The 26388-nt window shown below is 39.4% G+C and overlaps 1 protein-coding gene across 1 annotated transcript in view; it reads left to right on the forward strand.

Moving 5' to 3' along the window:
• ITGA8 (integrin subunit alpha 8) overlaps positions 1–26388 on the forward strand; it is a 117562-nt gene that overhangs the window by 87560 nt on the left and 3614 nt on the right. Inside the window, exons 27-29 of the mRNA XM_075705173.1 lie at positions 3008–3133; positions 6186–6299; positions 19979–20080. Coding sequence (XP_075561288.1) covers positions 3008–3133; positions 6186–6299; positions 19979–20080 — 342 coding nt within the window. The remainder of the gene's footprint in view (positions 1–3007; positions 3134–6185; positions 6300–19978; positions 20081–26388) is intronic.

Genomic DNA, 26388 nt, shown 5'->3' on the forward strand with positions numbered 1-26388 from the left:
CTTTGTGCTTTGTTGTTTCTTCCACAAAGATAAATCAAACCTGTGCACACATGGGAAGACTCTTATTTAGAGACTTTTCCTTTTCTGTAGTTTATCTTTCTCTGAAGGCGGTGAGGGATGTGAAAGCATAATAAAGTTATGAATCTTGCAAAAGGTGTAAAGAGGAGCAAAAAGAGTGATCAAAGGTATGGAACAGATTCCCTTGCAGAAGAACTCAGTACACTAGGATGCTTCAATCTACAAAGAAGGTGACCATGCACAAATATGATCTGCAAGATCAGAAGTGGCGGGAAGAGTGTGGGTGGGGATTGACTGCTGTCCACCTACTCCTGCACAGGAATGCAGTGTGTTCACTGCACAGGAATTGGAGCATCAAAAGAAGCCTGCAGAGCCAGATTCAAAACAAGCAAAAGGAAGTGGTGGTTCATGCAACAGGTATTAGATGTCTGGAACTTGTTGCCAAAGGAAGTAGTCAGGGTTAAAAGTTTACATGGTTTTAAGAGGGAACTGCACAAATGCACACAATAGAAGTGAAGATTAATAACAAAACTTCATGCAGATCAGGAAGTCCCTGAGATGAAAACATTTGGAAGCTGCAAGTTATTAGGAGAGAGCATTGTGTATGCATGCCCTGTTCTTATTCTTCCTTCCATATCTGCTTAAAGGCAGTGTTGATGAGGAGAGGGATCAGCTAGATGGACCTTTGGCCTCAGCCAATATTCCTGATGAGTTGGTTTGTTTTTTTTTTCTCCCCAGGGTGCTGGCAAAAAGTGGTTTTATAGAGCCAGTGCCTATAAATACCAGAGGTTTAGGCAGTGGTTTCCAACTATGGTAGGCGATAGGGGGTGACGCGCGTGGCACATTCTCAGTAGCTGAGCACTGTAGTACCATGAGTGAGGTGTCTGTTGGGGAAGCAGCAAAACAGCAGCTAAAATCTACCACATGGGTAAGGTACATCCACTAACATGACTGGCAGGAGCTAACCTCCCCCAGAGGCAGTGTCTCCTCATGCTGCAGAGCCATTATTACTGTGTGTAAGTCCTGGTCTGGAGACAAAATAATACCATCCAGTGTGTTGCTCTTGGATGGTCACTGACACCTCTTGTATAACAGCTTGTACACAAAGTCCTCCTCCAGAATGTTTCTGGTGGAGTTACACACTGCAGCAGAGGGTATTGCCTGGCTAGAAACAGAGGAAAGCTAAACCGGGTTTTGAAATGAGAAGTGAAGAACTAGAGAGATCTGGAAAAGCGCTCAAGCTGACAAGGTTTGGGAGAAGAAAGCAGTACAGTTTTCCCTGGTGGGGAAACTGAGACAGTCCATTGTAGTTAAAAGGAGGGAGCAAGAATCCATTTAAAACAAGGTATGGTGTGCTAGATATGTGGCAAGTAAAATACCTACAGAGGCAGAGTTATACTTTTCCATGCTACTGGCTCAAGAAGGATAAAATAAGATCTTCAACCTGAACATCTAGGCCGCTGGAGAAATTCTGCTTTTAAAGTGTTGCAGGAAACGTGTATGTTTTCTCTTAATCACAGAGGGCTGTTTTCGAACCTTTGCTGTAATAATTCACTACTGAAGATGCTAACACTCTAGGTTCTATGAAAAAAAAAGTAAATATAAAAATCATCTAGTATTCAAATGGGTCTACATATGTATCAGTTGTGATCATATATTGAGGGCTTCTTCAAAGGCATGCCATTGTATTGTCATTTTTTTAATTTGTCATCATTAAAGAAGTCTATATATGCTGGTGAAAGAATCCTGGAAAGAGAATTCCCACATGTTATCACCCGAGAGGGAGAGATTTAGTGGCTATTTAACTGTTCCTGTATTGCAAAAAGACAATGTTAACCTAATGAAGCAACGGGGGGAAAAAAAGATTCTTATTTTTGCTTAAGGGGTTTTCATCAGTTAATAAATTACAGTATCTTTCACTTTGCAGGATGCTTTTGACTGAAGATCTCAGACAATGTCAAAATAGTTCCTTCTTTAGCCTCATAATTTTAATCAGATGAATGGTACAAATTTTCCAAATCTAGTACTACACAGCATTAGTGTGTGGAAGGTTTTGTGTATTTATAGCTATTCTCTCCCCTTTAGTGCTACAACATTTCTTACAATTACAAACATTTTCTTTAGGTATTTTTTTAAGGTATTTTGTGTTCAGAGGTTAAAGGAAGTGATAAAATGGATCTGATGTAGCTTTTTATAATCCAAGGCCCCTAAAGAATAGTCTTGTCTATGTTTAGGTGAGTTCCTGTTGAGATCTTACTACAAACTTCCACATACATTTTATTGCAATTTTACATGATTGGATTGTCGTAAATTAGAATTTCTCTTTCCCTCTGTAGCGATTAGGTTCCCAGGCATTCTCTGAGGCTTCTTGAAAGAAGCCATAAATGCTCTGTGTAGAAATTAAAGACAACAATAAAAATAGGGTTTAATCAGAAAATAAAAATCTATGAAGATAAAGCTGAAGAGAATGCATTTTAATATGAGATTAAAAATGAACAAACTGTTGCATTATATAAAGTTGAGTTGTTACCAAAAGAAATCTGTAACAAATAAGGATCAAAAGTTGTGTTGCTAGAATTCAGATTTCCTTTTTTATTTTCTTTTACTTTCTAAAGCTGGTAAAGTCATTATATTTCAATAGGCAGATTCTGATCTGAACTAATGACCAGATTTCAGTGCAGCAACTTTGAGTTTATCCTGTTGTATATATCTGGCCCCAAAAGTCTAACAAAATTAAGTACAGCAATGAAATTGACACCCGTAAAAAGTGGAAAAAAATGTTATCTGCTGTAATTCCTATAACTGGGCAATATCTTGCTGTGCTATTACTCATCATGCTCCTGGTTGAAGACAGTATGTTCTCATGGCTGTGCTGTTAAACTGAAAAAACAGTGTTAATCCAAAATTCAAGACCTCTGAGAAGGGAACAAATCTGTTGGAATCGTTGTATGAGTATGCCATTATCACTCACATTTTTTTCTTTTTACAGTTTGCTATTCCACAAGACACTCCTGAACTTGCTGCTTTTTTATATAATTCCACAATTTCTCACTACATCAGGAGAAGGGATGTCACAGTGGCAGAACCTCACAGGAAAAACTCTGCAAAAATATTGGTGAGCTATCTAAAAACTATAAACTAGGACTATGCATGCAGTATAGCAAGGTGGCTTTTAACTTGACTCCTAGCATTCTTGCTTTTTCGTAAAGAGTAGCTCACACTTAAAATTAACATTTTCATGTAAAGTAACAGTTCTGACATAGAAATACTTCGGAGCATATTTGTTCCCCCCCCAGTATTTCTATACACATGGAAAGGTAAGACTCTTTCCCTTTACAGTACCACAAGCAAGGCAAATCGGACAGGTCACTGCATTTTTAACATTCCAGACAACGCTGGAGCAAGAGCAAAGATCTCTCTCCCAGGAAAATAGTTCTGATTAGTCAGTCTGGTACCAGAGTATTCAGACTTGGCTGTATTTTCAGAAGGTTGGGTTTTTTTCCATTCCTGCATTCAATGTCCCATCCTTAGCATACTTCAGCATGTAGGTATCCGCTCCCCTTGCCTAGAGGCTGTGTTCATACTCAGTGACCTTGAGGTCAGTCATGAGATTCATGCAGTCAGTGCTTTCCATTTATTTTTATGAACCTCAGGCACAGTTTCTTTCATGCTGTCCAGTCTCTTATTTAGCTGTTTACTGCAAGCTCATGTTTGAATTCCTTGACATCACTAGAATTCAGTAGGAAGAAAAGAATCTCACAGACCTAAGTATTCTGGAGTAACAGAATATGCTGCTCCTGAAAGTTAATTTGGCAATTTTCGTAACAGGAAGAAGCTAGAATCTGAAAGTAATGAATACCATAATGTTATTAAGGACAAAATCACAGATTAACCCATTTTAAACAATAATCACAGTTGATTCCTATGTCATTCTTTCATCAACCTAATACCCTGGGAAGAATCTGATTCCACTGGGGCTGAAGGAAAAATGCCCGGGCTTTCGAAGATGTATCAGTCCACACCACAGAACACTTAATCCATTCTTCAGTAATACCTTAATTATCAGTTATCTTTCTCAGTGATTAGTCTCATATGCTGCCAACATACAAATTACTGCAGCAACTGAAAGTGGTTAACAAAGTTCTTAAGTATGTACTGTGTCTGCATCTTAAAATACAAAGCAGAGATTTTTCAGCTGCTTGATGTAGACAGTATTTAGCTGAGAACTTAGTAATATAAAATTGGCACTGTGGTGAATCATAGAATGCTTTGGGTTGGAAAGGACCTTTAGGGGTCATGTAGCCCAAGTATGATATGCTTTTGGTAAGCACAAACTAGGATAGGATTGGGTACAGTGGTTACCACTGGATATATAGCAGGACTTCTTCAGGATGGGCATAGAAAAGCAATATGTCATTTGTTCAGTTAGAAAGGTGTCCCAATTCTATGTGCCTTTAGCACTGCATACTACAGATCCAGAAAAGTTACTAGGTTTTTTTGACACATTTGAAGTATACATGGAAAGTGAATGTTGCTCCGGAAAATGACTGATTAGCCAAAGGCAATTCTTTGTTAAAATTTGTATTTTTTAATCAGAAATTTTAAGGTAATTTCATTTTCATCAAAGCATTTTCGCAGAGAGGAAAAATGTTCTGAAGACCTCTTATTCTATTTATACTGTTTATTAAACACTTGGTTTCTCTTCCATTAGTTCTAATGTTACAGTGTTCTGAAAATCACTACAGGCTAAATGCATTACTAAGAAAAATAGAAATATGTGTTCAGGTCCTAAAATGTCAGCCAAAAGTAGATTTTTTTGCATACTAATGATTTATTTTGTTAATATGTGTTTTTGGCCACTATGATTAATGAAAACAGCTCTCCTCCTTCCTGCAAGATAAATAAATCTGGTTGGAGGATGTTTAAATACGAAAAGCCAAATAAACAGATACTTTGAAATATTAATTTTATAAAAAGGTTTATAGCTGAAAGTTCCAGGGTTTACAGTTTCATTTTCAGGCAGATTCAGAAAACAGTGATTAAGCATACAGCTTCTACTTAACTTGTAATAAGAGAGAGATTTGTGGGGAGAGCTGTCTGTAAAGACAGAGCATTCCTTAAGGGTATTTTCAGATCTGTTACATACATCATCATCTCATTTTCTGAAGTATGGGCTTTGGTAGTGCAGCCATTCTCCCTTCCTGAGGGAGTGTACTTGTGAAAACTTAGCTTCACTTTCGAGGTCACAAGACCTTCTGTCATGAGTATCAATAAAGCATCTGTAAGGGAAGGATTGTCTGCTTTGTTATAAAAATATCAATCAATTAAAACCTCAGCCTTCCTCCTGAATCAAACCAAAACTTTTCAGGTAAAACCCACTTGTATGTATAAACCTATATATTTTTTTACACACGCTTTTAATCATTTTTCTATGAAATCTTCCTTTCTGCACCCCAACCAACCACATCATTTCTGTGGTTACCCCACCATGAGACTCTGCTCATTCCCTTCAGTGGCTTCCAGTCAGCTTTTAACCTTTTTTGTGACATTCTTCTGGCAGACTTTAACAGAGTATATAGTTTTCAGTTGCATTGCTTGGCTTTGTCTTCAACCCTGTATATGAGCCAGAATCACTGCTCATCAGACACATTTCATGGACAACAAGTTTCAAATAGAGCAGCTAATGAATCTCAGCAAATGTTCTGGCTGCAATACTGTAAATATCAGTAAGAAAATCAGGGGAGTTAGAAGAGGGGAAAGATTTAGGAACATAAATAAAGACTTCAGGCATAGAGAACAGAAAAAAACCATGTTGAAATCACAAAATGACTGATAGATAAAGACAAACCACATGCGTCAAAGGATCGATAAGTACCTGGATATTTTAAGACCTCTTCAGACTAGATATTGTTGACAATTATTACTTTTATTTTCATTACTACAGGTAGGTGGTTGTACTCATTGGTGGCGCAAAAAGAATCTCCCCCTTGGTTTATAGTTATCACAATGATTCATGGGGTGTCTCATGTATATTAGACAAAATTACTGATTTGAGACTACTTAACTCTTTAAGGGAAAGTTGATTTGTTTTGCTAATTTATAGCATTTAAAAGTGATGATATACATTTTTAAAGCATAGGTATGATTTCCCTTTATTTCATACACAGAACTGTACAAATGTGAAGTGTGTCCTAATTTCCTGCACTGTGGGACAACTGGAAAGAGGGAAGAGTGCAGCGCTAAAAATCAGGTCCCGGCTATGGGCCCAAACATTCCTGGAGGTAATACACACAAAAATCTCTTCCTATGCACAAAGACCCCTGCATCTTTTATTTGACCAGATATTTAAGAATACAAATGATGAAATTTAATGGGCCGAATGCAAATCCTTTTTGTTAGCACTTTCTTTGAAGATAACATCTTACTGGTTCCTGTTTAGGTCACATGCATGCTGCTTACTTTTCTTTTTCTCACTATCACTTCCTCTCAAATTCATGTCCTGAATCTTACCTGAAAATTCCAAGATTATATTTAAACACCTTTCCTGGTTTTGTTTCTGCTTTCCTGGACTGGCCCAAATCTCTTAGATCTCCATGATACGCTCTGTGTTCATCACATTTTTCCTGTTGAAAGGTTTTCCTTGGAGCCAAACAGTAGATGGTGTATATTGTGTCCAGCTTAAAAATTCATTGTTATTCATTCATTCTCTGTTAATCTAGGGAAGAGTAACATATGTCAAGCTCATATGACATACAACACTCATGTAGTGACAATTTATGTCTTACTACTAAAAAGGACAGTGCAGACCATGGAAAAAATTGATTTCTCTTTGCAAATTCTTTTGTTTCCAACTCCATCTGCTCTCAGAATTGTGGTTGCACTGTGAGCTGTTACCTCGCAGCTGGCCATGTGTCTGTAGTACTATGTGGTTGTTGTATCTTTAACACTGGGCGGTACATTAGGAAATTTATAATTCAATTTGTTGTTACTAGGAAATAACTGCCTATCCTGTCTTGATCAAACTGATTGATTATCACCTTCCTTCTTCAAGGAATTTAGAATTCCCCAGTCTTTCTACCTGGAAAGCGAGAACCTTCCTGTGTTCCCCATAGCTGTGGGAGAAGGATGATTTATCCCCACAATACCTCTTGCCCTAGCAAGAGAAGAATTTAGGATCTTCAGCTTACAACAGGAGCTTTAAATTAAGCTCGTCACACCTTTTAAGTTAATTTCTCCCTTTCCTCAAACATGAAAATAGATAAAAGAAATTCTTCCTTGCTTAACTTGCTTTCCTGGAGAAACAAGAGAGCAGATGGGACAGCATTTACAGAAAGTTGAATGCCAGCTCAATAGGTAACCACCATGGCTCCCAAATCCACAATGGGTGCACACTTTGGAGGTCACGGGTCTCTCTCAGTGTACTGGACTATGGCAGTGGTTACCGGAAGGATGACTTGAAAGGTCTTTTCTACCTATCTGTCAGGACTTAAGGTCACATTCTGTGTTTCTTCTGCAACAGCTTCTAGCACCATTATGAAGAGAGCATAGAACTATCTGGCCTTGCTTGAGAAAAAGTGATTTCTGTCTAGCTCAGTAACAAAGGACATCCTTTCAGATACTAGGTGATTTAATTCCTGATTTGTCGATACATTTTCTTTCTGTTAACAATCAATCCCAAGAAACTTCATATCCTCTTTTCAGTTCCCTTAACACAAATACAATGCTTTTAAGAGGAGGTATATTTAGCATATGTGTTTGAAAGGCTAGACTGGAGGTACTTAATTTAGGTTTGCTCAGTGAGTCATCTGCTAGTGGGGAAAAAAGGGCAGGTCCTGGTTCAAATTTAAGCCCAAATGCTTGAGAGCTTGGAAGTCTCTCTGTCCTTTCAAATCTGGGTAACTGGGATGGACATCTTCTGGTGTAAGCTTTTGCAAAGATCTTACAAAATTTTGCACAGAAAATATCAGTATGTAAACATCTCTGCACTCATAGGAAAAACATATATATTGGAAGATATGATGGGAATTTTATTCCAATTTTTGCTAATTCCAGTAAGAGACTGTTTAACCTTCGCACGCAGGCTAGGCCCTCTTAAGTTCAGTTAAGAACTTAACTGCACTAATTCACTGTTCCTAACACACAGAGACAGGCAGAGAGGCAGAGATACTATACTTGGCTGGAACAATCTGTGATAATTTTGACCACTGCAGTGTCCAAGCAGTATCATAGTGAACCTTCCTCATCATCTTCACCAAACAAAAGATAAAGCTTAGCTCCCTTAGCTAGCTACCTTAGTGGGAACTGGACCTGACATTCCAAATCCGATCAAGTCTTTCTGTCATCATTCTGCTAGTGAAATCTAATTAACCTTGTAAGGGCCAAAAACAAGGTCTTGTGAAAAAACAAACACATAAATAAAACCCCTTGCACAGATCCTTAGATGCCAATTTTCTAGGCTATTTACAGCTACTTCAGTGAGAATTAGCCTCATAAAAGTTTTTCTAAGTCCAGTTTAGTATGTAACAAGAAATAACTATGAGAAATCAAAGCTAAACAAATTTAATGAGAAACAGAGAGTGTTTCTCTTGAGTTTTTGGTTGTGACGGAGGATCTGTAACAGTTGGAACAAACTAGCGACAAAGACATGAAATCTCCTTTTCTTAGTGTCTCTTAATAAAGCCAGAATCTTCTTCTAGAATATAAGCTTAGTTAGCCTGACTTAGGTTCAGACGAAGGATAACTGCATGAAATTCAGTGGCATGTTTAATGCAGGTGCAGTGGGACCCCTCTTACCTAATTTTAGTCAGCTGAGAGTTAGATGCTAAAGCTGGTTGCCTAACTCTGTAGCCAGTGGCAAGACAGAGAGGTGTCTTCAGAGGATGCTTTATCCAGCTGATTTGAAACACCCTTCTCTGCCCTCCTTCTGATCTGGATGGTGGAGAAGGGTTACAGCTGTGCCTTGGGACACAGGTGTGTGCAAACACACCAGGCAATGCCAGTGCTGCAGTCCCTTTAGCTCCTCCTTGCTCTTTAATAAATCCTGCTTGCTATTCTGGTACCTCCCTTCACTCAGTAAGCTCAAGGCAGAGGTGGAACCTTACACCAGCTTGTGGGTAGGGGCAAGGATGAGCCATCCTGCAGGCTCCCTGGCTGCAGAGACCTCATGGCAAACACTCTTACAAGTACATCTTTTGCTTACTCCACTGTCCTTACACACCCTTGCTATCAAACAAGGCTTTTTATGGGCTGTGATAACTTTATCTTTTATCTGTATCCTTAGGAGGCATTTCTGTTTCCTTCAGATAGTAACTTACAAGCCTTGTAAAGGCTCAGAAAACTCCACTTAAAGCAACAGGATTTTTTTTCTAAGTATAAGAAGGTAGTCCCCAGAGAACTGTTGCATCCTCCCATTTATGTCTAAGAAGCTGCCAGAATAACATGACCCCTGCTTCACATGCAAACTTATATACTGAGAAGAGAGAGAGAGCACAAATAGTGTGATGGGATCTGGTTGCCTTCCTCCCACATGTCTCAAAACAGTTCCCTTTTTCACAGCCCCTTTTAAAATTAACAGTTATACAGCCATCACCATAAAAGACTTTAGGGCATAATTAGTTTCCTAAAAAGGGCATAATCTGCTCTTAGTAAGCCTGTAAACTTGTAGTTCCTGAGGTTGTTCCAGAAGTAAAGTATACCTAAAAAACAATTGCTCTTAGCTAGGCTGAAATCTGCAGATTCAAACTGAGGATTAAAATACAGTCAAAATAGTCAGGAAGTGGTGATTCTGAAACAGGAAGGACTGTTCAAGGGTCAGACTGAACCCCACAGCCATGGTTTTGTAAGGAAACTTAAAGGAAAAGTTGCTGTCTCTACAGCAACATCCCAAACTCTTTTGCACATGCAATTAATGTACAAAATTTTCATATGCCAGAGAAAGCCGGATAATGGTGACATACAACATTCCTCAACTGTGTTGTAATCTAAATGAAGATATGATGATCTGCAGAAGAAATTGTTTGTGCTCATTAAAGCTGAGAACCCACTGTCATTATGTATTTTCTTCTCATAGATATGCCAACGCAAACCTGTTAAGAATTTGATTGAAAATGATTGATTAATGGTAGGATGAAATAATTCATGTTTCTCATTGAAGTTATATGAATCAGCCTGTATATTTTGTTGCCACAAAAGATCAATCATGTAGTGAGTGACTCCTTCCTCTTCCACTTAGTTTAACTGACAACAACTGACCCCTTTGCCTCTTGACAGTTGTAATCTGTCACCTTAAAACCCAAACTCCCATAACAAATAACAGTTAAATGACATGCAATGATTAGACATGTTTGAGTAAATAAAGCAGCCCAAATTTCCCAACCAGCCAACAAAGATAGAGACAGGCATTGTGCAAAGGCCAAGAAGAATCACAGACTTTTTTGGATTAACTTCAAAGCCTGGCTGTAAATATGAACCCTCTAGTGAAGCTGACTTTTGGATTCAGACTTGCTGATTGAGCAAATAATAGCCTGATTCATGCAAAAGAGAAACAACCTTACATGGTTATTTTACATTGTGTTCTGTTAGGGCTCTATTATATCCCCATTTGTCTAATCATGGTATCTCTGAGTCATCGGAGGGAGATCCAAGGGGACCTTGCCCAGCATTCTTTGAACTCTGATGGGTACTTTTTAACATAAGATTCAGGAGTTGCCTAGTAAAACATCTGTTTTGAAAATGTATTTCTAAACGACGAATCTGTACCATCTACCCAATTTGCGACATCCTTCCAGGCTCCAAGGTCTTTGGACACTTAAAGCACTGTGGGAAGTGGAACTCAGCTCATTCCTGACTATTATTTCAGCCTGTATTGCAAGTTCCCCACAACGATAAAAAATCTCATTCTGGGAGAGCTTGGGGAGGCAGTAATGTAAAAAAAGCACAGAGGGTGTGTGCAAGGTTCCCAAGAGGTTTGAAGTTTATTTTATTTTCTTCTAATTTTGTTGAATATAATGGCATTGTTTCTCTCTTGACTTTTAGACAGTTCCAGATATTTGAATTTGACACCCCTGACTGCATGAACTTTAATAGCTAGAAGGGAGGAAAATCTAGTTTTAATCTGAGAAAGCTGAAAAGCAACAGAAACATGGCAGACACACTGTAATCGGGTGCTCCCTGAGTATACAAAGCCATGTTTTGGCTTCTCTGTTAAATACATGTTATTTCAGTGTTTCTGAACAGGTGCGGCTCCTGTTTCTTTTTAGATGCCTAAATATGGAAATATATGCTTGACATAATAAAGGTGATGAGTGCTGCGAAACCCACATCTTAAGTGCCTGGCCCCAGACTGGAATCCAAAACCTGCAACTAAATACCTAGGCTCCCTATACAGCATACAGAGACAATGAGGTACTTCAGACAAATTGACTTTCATTAACCATCACGGCATGATGGGCTACCCCTTACCAGGAGGATAGGCACCCAAATCAGGATTAAGCGGGAATACTTCCACCCTTTCAGAAGGCAGAATCCAAAAATGACTCAGGAGGTACCTACAGCATTAGCTGAAAGACTTAAGGAGGACTTTGTTTATTCAATATTCAGTGGCGGATGCTAGAGCTGGCAGTCTAGTGATTAGAGAATTCATGACTGGAAGACATGAATTCAGTTCGCTCCTCAGCTTGAGAAACCCCACATCCCTGCTTTATAGAATGATGATGTTCCCTTTTGCTGAAGCTACACCTCTACAAGGACATAAAAAGAAATCAAGAGGTCTGGAAGTGTATAGAAAATGAGAAAGAACCTGATGTAATACCTTGTTATTTTGGACCATCAGCTAGAAGTCCTCCCAGTCCTCTCATCTCCCTTTGCCTTCATTGCCTGGCACCTGGAGCTATCATTACTGTTAGAGTGCATGCTCTAATAGTACTTCCTTGATGAGAAATTTTGTTGAGAATCTCCATATTTTACTACTGATGAACTCAGAGACTCTTTTTAGTGTTGTAGAAATCCTGTAGGCCAGGTGATGCTTTTGGGACTAGGATTCAGTTCAGCTGCACAAAGGCCACCGGAGGCAGAATGCAGTTAACCAGTGCAGTGGGGCCGCACGATCCTCTGAGCAGCAGGTGTGCCTTTGCAGAGGCTTGGAAGTCAGAACAGAGGTGAACTGGTGAAGGTGGTCCAAGACAGGTGAGAGATCTAGCTCTTGTATAGGCTTCTTTATTGAATCACTTTTCTCCCTCTCCTCTTTACTAGGGGAGCAATTATTCCATCTGTGAGTGGGATATGACACCAAGGAACAATAGTTTCTGTCCTCAGCACAGAAACTCTTTCTGTGCCCAGTGGAAAACATCTCAGTCAATGGAAGCTTGCTTAGTGTTTTCAAAGCATAAATCTGCAGCCAGCCTAAATTCCCTATACATGGGTGGAAGTGGGGAAGCACCAGAAAAATTAGCGAGAGAGAGATCTTGGTCTCTCACTAACTGCCATATGTAAGCTATATATGGAAGTTTAAGCAGATAATTTTAATTCAGACTGAGAATTAAAAGCCATAAATTTGATGCACTGCCCTTCAAGCCACATATAATAACAAAAGGAGGAAGTCGTCAAAGAAATTTGCCTTTACGTCAAACAACTGTTATTATTTGAAAAAACAAAATAAGTAAAAAAGAAAACTGTGTGTGGCCAAAAATACTGTATTATGCTGGATTTGATTGTTTATGTGGAATGAAGGCTAGAAAGAAAAGAGACCTTGGCACTGGGCTGAACTAGCTGGAGGTTTTCTGGGTGTGGGCTAGTTTTGTTTTCATTCATTGTTATTTAAAATAATGCCAAAACATTAACAAGAGCAGAACATGAGACTCTTTCTAGGTGTGCTAAAGTACAGGTAATGTTAGGTATACGAAGAAATAAACATCTTAAATCGATAACCGTTAAAATCTGTATATTAAAGTGTTCTGAAATCACAACAAAATATCTGCCTCTATTATAACTTAAAATTGCCTATATAAATGAATGTAAAAGATACCATACATGAAGTGTAAGAAGTTAATGATAGAGATGAGGATGTGTTGATTTTCAGATGAGTTGTATTGTCTTTGGTCACAGATACATTTGGGTGGAGATAGCCTCTTGTTACAAATAGCTGAAGTACTTTTTTGACCATGCACAGTCATACACACATTTTTTTAACAAATTAATACAAGAACAAATAGTTGCATGACCTCTACTCTCAGCATTTATGTAAGCTACTCTATTTATTGGCAGTAGTTCAGGTTTTTGGAGGTGTGGGTCAAAGAAAGCAAGCTAATGAATTCCCAAAGCATATATTTAAAAGGTAACACCATATTGCTTACCCTCTTGTCTCTAAAATGTGCCAGACTCCAGCAGACACGAAGGGAAACAAGTTTTAATCAAGCAGGGCCAATATTTTTGTATCACTGAACTCTGTATGCAACAGACGTAAGTTCTGGGGGGAAAATTCCACTGCAGCATGCAGCTTGCAGTAGAGAAATTATGTGCCCTTCAGTGAGGGTGATTTCACTGGGCTGCATCTAACCAGAAAAAAGCTATTTTAGAGAAGCTGAACAATGCTCTGTAGAGGCAGTGAAACAAAGTAATTCTGGAGAGTCTATCCAGTAGTTAAACTTTCCAAACCTGCAGAATAACAATAACCTGTCAGACTTCTTTAAGCTGCTAAAAGTTTTGTTCCTCCTACCCTCAGTCTAGCTCCCTATGGGCCAGATTTATCCCTGCATTTTAGTCTGCTCTCTGACTAAGAGGCCTCCATATGCCTTAAAGACACTTTGGGGAGACTTCAGGTCTTTGCCTGAGCTTCCTGCAGAAACCACCAGCGTTCCACTGGAGCCTGGAGAACTCTCCTTCAAATTGCCCAAGATTTTCCAGCGCTTCCCACATTATTTCTGTTTATCTCAATTGTACTTAGGGAAACACTGCACTGAATATTTGTTGGGAAGACTTTCCTTCATTTCTGGATGCTTCTGTGTCTTGCAACTGTTAAAGAAAACAAAGGCTTCGGTTCAAAAATCTATTTGTAAACAAAAGTGTGGAGAGAGAGAGAGAGGAGCCTTAATAAATACACCAGCAGGGATGTCCCACCCAGGCAACACAGGGGATGGCCGTGTTTTGCCTGCTTATCAGAATATTGGCAAACTACTGTCTCAGCGAAGCGCAGAAGAGCAGGTTTGCTTGTTCTACCACAAGAGGAACCTCAAAAGGCCAATGTAGCTAGGGCTGGGCTCCCTACTGTTGGTCATTAGGCACTGACATTCACAAATAGCAAATTCCTTCTTCCCCTTCCTCTGAGCCATAATGAAGTCCTCAGCTTGAATTGCAAACTACGAGTCCTGCTGCTTCCAGTAAACACTGAATATTTAAACATATGCTATTTAAAAAATGATATGGTAAAGAAATGCTGTTTCTCACAAATTACTTGAGAATTATAAACAAGGCTGTAAGCGAGACAGCCGCCTGTGTCTCCAAGGTGTTGGTACAAGTAAAAATCCTGTTTGTAACTGACACTGACCACAGCCATTATTTTAAAGCCTTTTGCCACAAACAGATAGTTCTGTGAATGCAGGAAAATACTCTCTAGTCTGATATTCTCCATTCCTGTAAAGCAATGGAGATGTGCAGCATTTGCAGGAGCCTAATGAAGGGTCAAGGAGAGTTGAAAGCTATGGGCACAACCCAAGGTTATTAACCCGAGCCAAGCATTAATCCGCAGGAAGTACCCTCCCCTGATGTTCTTATTGCTGATATAAGCTGAAAATTAAATAAGCTATGTATAGTAGGTGAAAGGATTTATTTCTCCATCAGTGCTGTGTTTCTTTTATATGATGTTTCAAGAGAGTTAATGCCTTTACTGTACCTTAGCCAATCAGGCAGTGTGTCCAACATCTACTTCTTTAATAATATAACATACCCTGCCCTCTCCATTACATATTACTTTTATAAATCATATAAATCATATCCAGAATCCTGCTTAATATTAATTGCTTAGAATTGAAAATGTAAGGCTTTCTTCAGGCTTTTTTCTGAATGCAAATCATTGCACAACTACAGAAACATACTGGGACTTCGTGTGAGAAGTTGAGTGCTGTAGAATAAAAGATGAAGAATGGCTTGAGTCTGAAAATGGAAAATAATTAGTGTGATAAGGAAATTTTTTTTTTTCTGAAGACCATCTCATAGATGTTTAGCACCATGAAAGTGTATGAAGAATACTTATTTGTTAAGTCTAATACTAAATGAGTCTAATTTTTCATTTCAAATGCCATTAATAGAAAAGGTAGTTCCTCTTCATTAGATGCCATCTCTGTTAAGGAGATGATTTGACTATCCCTATGTAGTTACGTGAGGCAGTTTTCTTCATATTGCTCGTTTCTAATATAAGCCCCAAGGAGAGGTTAAATGTTCTGATAATAAACATTTGGCTGCTTTCAGTCTTTTAAAAGAATAAAATTATGGCATAGCCAAATGAGTTCCAGAAGGCAATAAATGTGCTGGCTTCATGTCACCAGTAAACACATACTTGAAAAGAAAGCTAGTTGTTTAAAAAGAAGACAGAATGGACAAGGCAAATACCATAACTACAATCCTGGACCCCAGGAGAGCAGGCTTCAGCCTTTTCAGGGAACTCCATGGGAGATGATCCGGGAGAAAAGAGGGGTCCAGGAGAACTAGTTGATTCTCCAGGATCACCTTCTTTAAGCACAAGAACAGTCCATCCTGACATGCAGCAAGTCAAGCAAAGGTGGCAGGAGGCCTGTATGGATGAACAAGGAGCTTCTGGTAAAACTCAAACATAGAAAGGAAACATAAAAGAGGTAGAAGCAGAGATAGTCGATCCAGGGCAGGGACTGGGTGGGGAATATAGAGACTCCATCTGAGCATGCAGGGACAGAGTTAGGAAAGTGAAAGCCCACAGGAGCTGAGCCTAGCAAGGGACTTAAAGGGCATCAAGGAAGCTTCTATATCAGCAGCAAAAGGAAGACTAGGGAAAATACAGGTCTTCTGCTGAATGGGACGTGGAAAAGGCCAAGTTAACCAATGTCTCCTTCACTTTGGTCTTTCCTGGTAAAATCTGCATACAGTAATCCAAGGCCTCTGCAACCAGAGAGAAAACCTTCAGCAATGAACATTTACCTTCAGTGGAGGAATATCAGGTTAGGGGAACATTGAAACAAATTTGACATACAAAAGTCCAAGGGACTTGACGGGATACACCTACAAGTGCTGAGGGAGCTGGGCAGTGTCAATGCGAGACCGCTCTCAATTATCTTTGAAAGGTCATGGTGATTGGGGGAAGTTCCTGAGGACTGGAGGAAAGCAAATGTCACACCTGTCTTCAAGAAGGAGGATCCAGAGAACTACAGCCTATCAGCCTCATTTCAATCCCAGAGAAGGTGCTGGAGAAAAAAAATCTGGAAGCCATTTGCAGACATCTGAAGGACAAGAAGGTGATTGGGAGTTGTCAGTGTGGATTTATGAAGGGGAAATCATGCTTGACCAACCTGATAACCTTCTGCAATGAGATAAATGAGGTTCATCTTGGTGGACAAGGGGAGAGCAGTCATTGTTTTTTATCTTGACTTTAGCAAGGTTTTTGACACTGTCAAAATGAATGAAGATAGGTGGACAGAGAGGTGGATTCAAAAACCACTGACTGAACTGCCAGGCTTAAAGTGTTGTGATCAGCAGCATGAAGTCCAGCTGGAGGTCCTTCACTAATGGTGTACCCCGGGGTCAATACTGAGGCCAATACTGTTTAACATCATTAATGACATGGATAATGGGACAGGATACACTCTCAGCAAGTTTGCAGATGATAGAAAAGTGGAAGGAGTGGTTGATATACCAGATGGTTGTACTGCCCTTCAGAAGGACCTCGACAGGCTGGAGAAGTGGGTTGGCAGGAATTTCATTAAGTGTGACAAAGGGAAATGCAAAGTCGTGTACCACAGGAGGAATAACCCTATGCAGCAGTACAGGTGGGGGGCCAACCAGCTGGAAGACAATGTTCTGGCAAAGGATCTGGGGGTCCCGGCGGACACCGAGTTGAACATGAGCCCACTGTGTGTGCCCTTGCAGCAAAGAAAGTCAACAACATCTCAGCCTGCACTAGGAAAAGCGTTGCCAGCAGGTCAAGAGAGGTGACTTCCCCTCTACTCAGTACTGGTGAGACAGATCTGGAGTGCTGTGTCCAGTCCTGGTCTCCCTGGGACAAGTGAGACATGGACATACTGGAGCAAGTCCAGCCAAGAGCCACAACAATGATTAAGGGCTTGGAGCATCTGATATACAAGGAGATGGTGAGATTGCTGGGACTGTTCAGTCTGGAGAAGAGAAGGCTCAGGAGGGATCTTATTAGTGTGTATAAACATCTGCTAGGAGGGAGTAAAGACAACAGAGTCAGGCTTTTCTCAATGATATCCAGTAACAGGACAAGAGAGAAGCAGCACGAATTGAAATACAGGAAATTCAATTTAAACATAAGAAAAAACTTTTTACTGTGAGGGCAGTCAAACACTGGAATAGGTTGCTCCTAGTGTTTGTGGCATCTCCATTCCCAGAGATATTCAAAACCCAGCCAGACATGGCCCTGAGCCATACTGCTCTAGTTGACCCTGCTCTGAGCACGTGGTTGGAGAAGATGATCTCCAGAGGTGCCTTCCAACCTCAGCAGTTCTGTGAAAACTTTAGTTGGGCCATGGTCATCCAGCTACATCCATGCTGGCTCCCAGGTTTAGGTTATGCTGATTTCAGGTCATGTTCACAAACAAACCTTTCTCCATCAGTGAAGGAATGAAACAGTAGCCCACATTTTCATGGGATCATCTTACCTCAGTCTTTGTTTCACAAAACAGCTGAAAGGGAAGAAGCATTTCTTAGAGAGGGTTTATGCCTTTGATGCAACAGAAAATTCCAGAGAAAACCACCACCTAGCAGGGAGGAAAAGATGTTGAGTAATTACATAGGAACCAAGTTTTGTCAATGGAGCAGAACTCCTAAATGTGCCAGAAGCAGAAGGAAGGAGAAAGAGTTTTGCAAAAGAGGATTTAGGAAGTGACAGTGACTTTGCAGATACACTGGACTGTAAGCAGCTAGTGCCAAAATGAGAGATTGCTTTACTTACAAGGCTCTGTCTTTCCATAAATCAGTAGTCAAATACTGTGTTGAATTCTGGTCATCGTATTTCAGAAAGGGTTGAGACAAGTAGCAAAAATGATTAAGGGCTTCAAAAATATCAAAAAGGATTAAAATTGTTTACCTCAAGGAGTCTAATGTAAAGGGATATAATGATAGTCATAACTCCTAGCCCTCTGGATTTCAGTGGACATATTAGGACTTAATTTTCTAATGCTTTTCAAAGCATATCAAAGCACTTTCAAAGGAGATCCGTATTATTAGAATCATAGAATCATAGAATGCTTTGGGTTGGAAGGGACCTTGAGAGATCATCGAGCCCAACCCCCCCTGCAGTAAGCAGGGATTGAACCTGTGAACTTGGCGTTATTAGCACCGTGTTACAACCAACATGGGATGGGATATACAAGATAAGTTGCATGTAATGTCACCCAAAAAATCAGTTTCAGAGATGGAATTAGAAATAGGTTTGTTCACTTCCGGAAGAGCATGGTAACCACTCAGCCATCCTTCCTTGGGCTAAGAACAAGGAAAAAGAGGACATAGTTCGAGAGCAGGATCTGCTGTCTGTAACAAAATAATAATCAGTGAAATTGAAACATGTTAAATTCAAAGTGAACTGAAAGATTTACTTCATACCTGATGTACTTAGCCTTCAAAACTAACTCCAGTTAGATACTGATGATGCCAAGAGCTCAACAGGATTCAAAATACTTGTGTGGAAAATATTTGTATCTATTGTAGTAACTGTGGCAACTATTAGGATTATTTTAAGGGACATACACTTCTACATGTAAAGGCTTATGCCAGTTCATAACAGATTTAGGCAGGTATTTTTCTAGTGGACATACCAGTACTTAACTGTGATATTAGTTTGCACAGAGTGGGAGATTATTGTCAAGGTCAGAACAGCACAATCAGTTGGTCAGACGTAGTGTGTCAGTGCCTACCTGGCTTCCAAATGAGGTGAAAGCACTAATTAAAAGTCACAGCATGAGCTATATGATGTAACAGTTTTTAGTCATTCTGAGCCAGGGAAGGTAATGCCTAGTCTAATCCAAACTAATCTAATAATATTTTATAAATACAAGTAAGTATAAATGAAAGACAGAGAACTGACAGAGAGATACTTCGGGTTTGTTGAAGTGCTTAATGAGAGCTATATAAATATTTTACTAGGCAGCCAGTTGAACAACAACTGCTATACATTCCTATTGCAGTTGCACAAGGTAGTAAAAAAGCAAGGTGAGTTGTTCTGGGTTTTTTGAGCTCTACTGCAATAGGAAATCGATCAGACTCTTAAGTGAAGTGCAAAGATGTTTGTTCCTATTGTTGTTCTTTGATGGGAAGGCACAGCCATTCCCTTGATGCCATCAGGGAGCTTTACCAGCCTGGTCTCAGTGGAGGCCTGGAAGTCTTCTCAAGATACCCATGTTTATTGTTGGGCTTGGTGAGCAGAGGCAAGGTTTTAAAACATAGACACCCCGTAAACCTCCCCCATGCTTCAAACTCACCAGTCTCCTATTTCAGAGAGAAATACAAGAAACAACTGTATGTATCTTTCTGCATATCTAACCCTTCTTCCCCATTTGAACATGCAGTCTTTGTATTTCAGCTTCTTGCTGTATTAGTTTGTCTCGTGGATACATACAAGTCCCAGGATTGCTGTACCCTGTACCAAAAGAAACCGTCATTGCCTTAGGAAATCGGTGCTCTGTATTCTTTCTCTGCTTATTTCTCATAATGCTTTTAAGTATAAACATGGGGTTTAATAATTTCTTTTTTTATGTAATTTCAGAGAAAGAATGATCTCTATACTCTTTCTTCCAATGTGTCCTTCGAAGTTAAGAGCATGCCATATAAAGTGCAGCCAGCAAAGCTCCCTGAGGGAAGCGTAGCCGTAAGTATCTTTGTGTGAAGCACATGTATTTGGTCATTCTGATCACAGCTGTGAAAGTTTTTATGGATTAAAATATTGAGATCAGTCTTTTCTGTGTTTCTAGTGTAAATTCCTGAAATAATACCTAAAGGAAATACTTTTATTGCTTTCTGTGGAAGTTGCTGATACATGATACTAATTCCATTTTAAAGTAATTTCTTGCTGCATTAATGTGCAGACTGCTTTATTGCAATCTGGATGGATTTTTCACCCAGAAGGAAACAACAAAACTGTGAAAGCAAGTGTCTAATTACCTTGTTTGGAGTAAAAAAAAAAAATCTGGAGGAAATTTTTGTGCAAAATCCAAAATCTGGTTTCTGTGGGGTTTAGAGATCTCACTCTTCTCCCAGTCAGCAGTTCTCTCACACAGGCTTATGGATTATCTATGGCAACTTCTCTCTTATCTGTTTTACACTTCTTTGATACCCTGATTTTCAGAAAGGTCTGCATGCCTCTCTAGGGTTTCCACCTCATAGCACAACAGGTGCAAGATATGAAATTACTTGGTAATCCCTACAGATGTGAGGGATAGATACTATTTGCCTTATTTGCAGAGTGAGATTTGTATAGCCCTGGATTATTGCATGAAAAATTAATCTTGGAGGCGTAAGTTTGATTTAATTGTTTGCTGATGCCAAAGCATCGAGTTTGGGGAGCCATTTAAAGGAATTTGCTTCTTATGGTGTCTAATACCGTGGTTAAAATTCACTCTATTTTGTTATTACTGATGGAAATAAGTAAAATATGAGTTCAAAATTTGATTCTAGTATAAGAGTAATCTGAAATTTGAAGGCTTATTGTTCTCATCTTTATAAGGATTTATCATTTACAGTCCTTCTTTTAAAAGGTAAGCTCAGTAGAAACTTTCCCAGTTAAATCCTGGTGCAAATACATCATATCAGTCTGTTGAGATGTGGTAGTAGGGAACAGAATATTTTCTTATATGGGAAAACCAACATAATAAAACACTTTACAGCTTGCATTGAATATATTTTAGAGGATACAGGCTATAAAGTTTTGTTTTGAACAAGCACAGATTGAATGGTTGATTGGTACTTGCTCTGGGAAGACACAAGGTGAAATCTTGGTCCTATATGTGCGGTGACTGCAACCTCTAACATCAGGAGAACCATGATTTCACCAGAGAGATTTGATGCTTAATGCAGTATTCATCCAGAAAGGTTCAAAGGCTCCAAGCTGACAGATATACTCAGGCTCTTTTTATTTTCTTGCAGCATGTGTTCCATACCAGAAACACATGTGCAGAACTCTGTTGATAGTGGTGCCTTCATCTGGACTGAGGTGCTTTACCCCAGGTGATAGTCTGCTGTTCTCAACAAGTGTCAGATGATCTACCAAATGATCAGATAAGCATTTTATTCTCTTACTCCAGCCAGTATAACACTTGTTATTTGCTGCAGATGATTTACAGCAAAATGCCTGTAATGGCAACTGTAAAATGTTGAAAAATGATAGCGCTTTTATGTCGTTTCATATCTGGACATGGCAGTGGATGCTTGCCAGCTCTACAGCTTGACGTGTTATATGCACAAGCTCTTTTGATGTTCCACTTGCAAGAAGAAATATTTGCTTGAAGTTGGGCAATGCTTAATATTTTTGCTCCTTCTGAAAAAGATCACTGGTTGTGTTTTAAAAGTTTCCAAAGATTTATTTGGAAGTTAATGGGTTTCTTTCAGACAATGCAAGGGTGGAAGTGGAATAAAGATTTTAATATTTTAAAATTAATTGTCAGAAGTATATATTTAATAATCAGCTAACACCTTACAGTTTATATAGTGAAGAGAATATACTCTAAAAGAACAGAGCATATGTCCTTCATTTAATTCATACAGCACTGGGTTCCAATTTTGCAGGCTGATATGTGTGTTTATTTTCAATGGTATAAATAATCCCGTACACATCAGTAACCTACACAGTCACGTATGTATGTGCTTACGTATTTGCAGCACTGAGGTCTTCATTTCCATCATCATGGAATATAGGTATATATCTTGAACAGTGGCTCATTATACATAGATGTGTGAAAGGTTATGTAAATGTAAGAAATTCTAAATCTTTTATAGTTAGAGTGAAAATGGCATCAAACAGGATATTACCTTGGAACTTAGTGGAGTTTAAACCAAAATCCACTGAAATCAATAAAAGTATTTCTGTTGATTCTGATAGGCTTGGAACTACAACTATATATTGTACAACTGGTTGGATTTCCTTGCTAACAGCTGTATCATTCAATAGAAAATTGACATTTTTTTCTGAGGTATTACTATGGTAAATAATACTGTCCTACTTGATTAATTTCATGTGCAAGGTGAAAAAATACTTTTTATTATAAAAAGTATAGAGTTAAAATAACTAGTAATTTGTTCCATTTCAATTTATGATTCTTGAGCCAGTTTTGGAGTTTAATAAAATACGATTGCTTTTCTTAAATGTTTGATGGGATCTTCAGAGGGGATGCCTTTAGTATAAACTGTTTGACCAATATCCTACAGTGAGTAAAACTGATTTCAGACTAAGGCTTTTAATTCTTTTTTAGCTATTACACAGTGATGAGTACTTCCACTTTAAATGTGCTTATATTCCTTATGAAATATATTTGCACAAACATTTGTAAAGTGTAAACATAAATGTCAATCCTAATTATGACACCAAGCTCAAGGGAGCTTTTACATTCTATTTGGAGCATTTTTTCAGAACATACAAGAACATCGTGCTGCAAAGTTTGGATGGGAACGTGTAGGAGTGCTAAAGCCTTCCTGTTTCTCAGTCTCTGTAAGCAAAATGAGTAAAGATTAGAGGAAGGTCATCATGAGCAGTAAAAGGAGCAGTAAAAGGGGTAGCATTAGAATAGTAATTTAGCTACTGTTTCTTAAAGTAACAGATTAAACAATGGAGAAGTTAATTTTATTTTTTAAGTTTGTCTTTCAAAGGACAAGAGGGAAAAACTAGCTTTGTGAGAATCTCACTAGCAGGCACTGCATTCTGACCATTGATGCTGGATGTTCACACCAGTAAAACCTAATTTCTGTCTATCCACAAGGGCCTGCCGATGAACCAGCAGCTTACCACACATGCTTCTCTCTACATTATGCTGCCTTCCAGTGGAATCAAAGACAATTTTGAAGCTACATTGAGTAGCACCAAAAACAGGAGTAAAATCCAAACTGTACAAAAAATCAGTAGCAAAACCCCTAATATTTCTTTACTTACAGTGTGCTTAACTGTGCCACATTAAAAAAAAAGGAAAATAAAATCCCCCCTATAGAATTACTTTCATGAGCAACAAGTGACTTTCATGGAATCAAAACAATGATTCTGAAGTTAAGACTATCAGACAGCATCCGTGCTAAGATGAGCTTGGATTTTGTTTCCAATTGCACACAAAGGCTCTTTCTGTAACTCTGAAGTTGGCTTCACCCTAACCTCGGTGCTTCAGCCAGATGGCATTCCTTGTCACCCCTTTGCATACAGGTGTGAGACGTTCAGCAGTGTGAAAGACCAAAAGTCAGATGGCTCCTCTCAAGTCTGTGAGGTGTGCTTTTCACCAGCCTGACAGAGAAGCAACCACTGTTTTCAGTGTTCAGTATCAGAAAGTCTTCTAGCCCTGAACAGACAGGAAAGCCAACATGCATCTAAAGTACAGTGCCAACATGCAACACTTGTGTAAAAATTCCACTTCTTCATATTGGCCACCTTAGATGAAAACAGATAAATCCCTCCCAAACGTTCCCTGGCTCTGATCCTGCAGTACTAAAACTACCACATGGAGAAGAACAGAAATCCAAGCTGAATAATGCAAACTTGTTTAAATCAAAATCATATGTAAAACTTTTGTGGACAGCATGGGGTAGAGGAGGGACAGTCTTCTGTGAAAATGGTGAAATGAGGCAGGTGAAACTAAAGGGATGCTTTGTTTCTTTCTTCCTCTCCAGCTTCTGCCTCAACTTTGTGGTGTTAAGGACTTGCAGTGTCAAACTGTTCATGAGGAATTGCACTAGCAGCCCTGCAAGTCTTTGTATAGAGTATAAAAGGAGGTGGCCCAGGGGTATTATATTCTACTGGTAACGCACACAGGCAGGAGTGAGACTGATGGCTGCATACAATCCTCTGCTCAGGAAATAAATCTCAAGCACTTAGCACAATCCTTCCTTTGCTTTCAAAAACCTAAGACAAAGAAGGATTAATGGGAAAAGGGTGTGGGTGCAACAAGATGGTTTTAAGATTTTAGCAGGCAAATATTTCATTAGCCATTGGCCTCACTCCTGCTACCAGAGAAGAGAAATGCAGCAGTTTTGCAGCAGCATTCTGCTTGATACAGGACAGACCTGATTTCTGCTGTCTGTCTTACTCATTGCTGATAATCTAAGGATTATAAACATGATGCTCTGCGCTTCTGTAAGATTACAGTTTCTTGTGTATATTTCAACATTAGTCAGGCTCCAGCTGAGCTACTGAAATTACACTGTAAATTGCACTCTACTATTGGTAAAGGCAGAACGACAGAAGGAAGAAGGGAGAGAGGATCATGAACCCATGCAGTACAAGCAAGGCTGAGCACTGCTACACCACTCATAAATGGTTACAGTTTGTCTTCAGGAAGACCCAGATGTCCTTATCTGGATCCGTGCTGATAGGTTCTCTATAGGTATCACAAGAAGAGCTAGGTTGCCTTATTTTTTTCAAAGCCTAAGAGGAAAGAAAACACAACATGCAAATGTAGCAAACATCTAGGAAGTGGCGCATAAAAGAAGACATGGAATAGCTACATAGGTATTTGTAGTTGCATACACTACTATCAGCTTTATCCAAAGCCTAATGAAATCCACCATCCCTAATGAAATCAACTGTTTCCACTGATTTCAACAGGTTCTCAAACATGCTTTGAGGTCTGGATTGACCCCACCTAATTTTGAACAGTGAACTGAAGCACATTAGTTAAGACTCTAGTTGCTGTGCTCCTGTGCAATCAGTAGGCAGCCCTATGAGCTATTCAGATGCTAGACAACACCAGGCAGCAGCTTAGCTCACCCCTGTCTGAGAGCACCTGTGTTGCTGGAATTGTTGCCTTAGATTGGATGAAAGTAGACTTGGTGCCCAAGGAGACAGCTGTGGTTCAGTTAAATACTATCTTAAGAAATCTGCAATGAAAAAACCCTTCCTTCAGCAGTACCTGCCCACTCTGGTAATTTCCATACTCAGGATGCACAATTTCAGTAGACTGTCCCACTACCGACCCATCTGTAGCTGGCCAGCAGCTTGCCAGAGTCTTTTTGTTCTGGATTGCTGATGTTGTGCAGTCCAGCCCAGAGCAGTGATGCTGACTTCATTTCCTGTTGCATCTATCTCAGTCACATTATGCCACCTCGGAATTTGGCTCAAGCTATCAATACCAGAAATGGCTAAATCAAATTTGGCAAGTAAATGGGTCTTCCCTTGGGTTTGATCTTACTGTAAAACAGCCAGGCATTTTGTCAAATTTGAGAGTACAGAAAGCCCTGCTTGGATTTGCTTTTTGCTGTTGTTTACAAATATTTGTTAAGATGATTGTGGCAAGTGGTCTATACTTTACTGCACCAGCTCCACAGCAACACGCTCAGACAAGTGGTAGCACTAGAACAGAAACTGTAGTGAAGCTCAAACCTTATGTATATAAGGTATATACACTGAATGTTGATAGTTTCAGATTCTTTTCAAATAATAACTTTTTGCTGGTGGTACCACAGCCTTTGCTAGCAGAGGAAGTGCACAGTGTGGATGAGTTGGGTTTTTTAATCAATCTTAGTTTTTGCTGTCTTGGGACCCATTGAATTTTCATCAGCACTTCCAAACTCTTGTGCTATATGTGATCAGGTCTTCAAGGCTGCCTCAGGGCAGCATTCATGAAGATTTTCAAGCAGTAGAAGGGAGATGCTTTCTTTCTTGGACAGCTGAGCTCATTGCTTGCTACAGACTTCATGCACCCCATCACATCTGCATCCCTTCTGATTTCCCTGGCAAGATAAGCCTTTTACTTGCATTCATCTTTTTCCTTAACGGGCTTTTCTCTGGAAGGAATCTCTGCAGACAGTTCAGATGACCTTTATCTCATTTTCTTTGCCCTTGCATTTTAATGCCAGATACAGTGCCACTCTTAAGACACAAGGAGAGCCATTCAAAAACATTTTGTCCTTACTAAATGAGCACTGCTCTTGCTGAATGTAATGATACAGAGAGCCTATGACGTTCTACAGTGGTTAAGAAGCAACCCA

This window comes from Pelecanus crispus, chromosome 2 (assembly GCF_030463565.1).
Source record: "Pelecanus crispus isolate bPelCri1 chromosome 2, bPelCri1.pri, whole genome shotgun sequence".
NCBI lineage: Eukaryota > Metazoa > Chordata > Aves > Pelecaniformes > Pelecanidae > Pelecanus > Pelecanus crispus.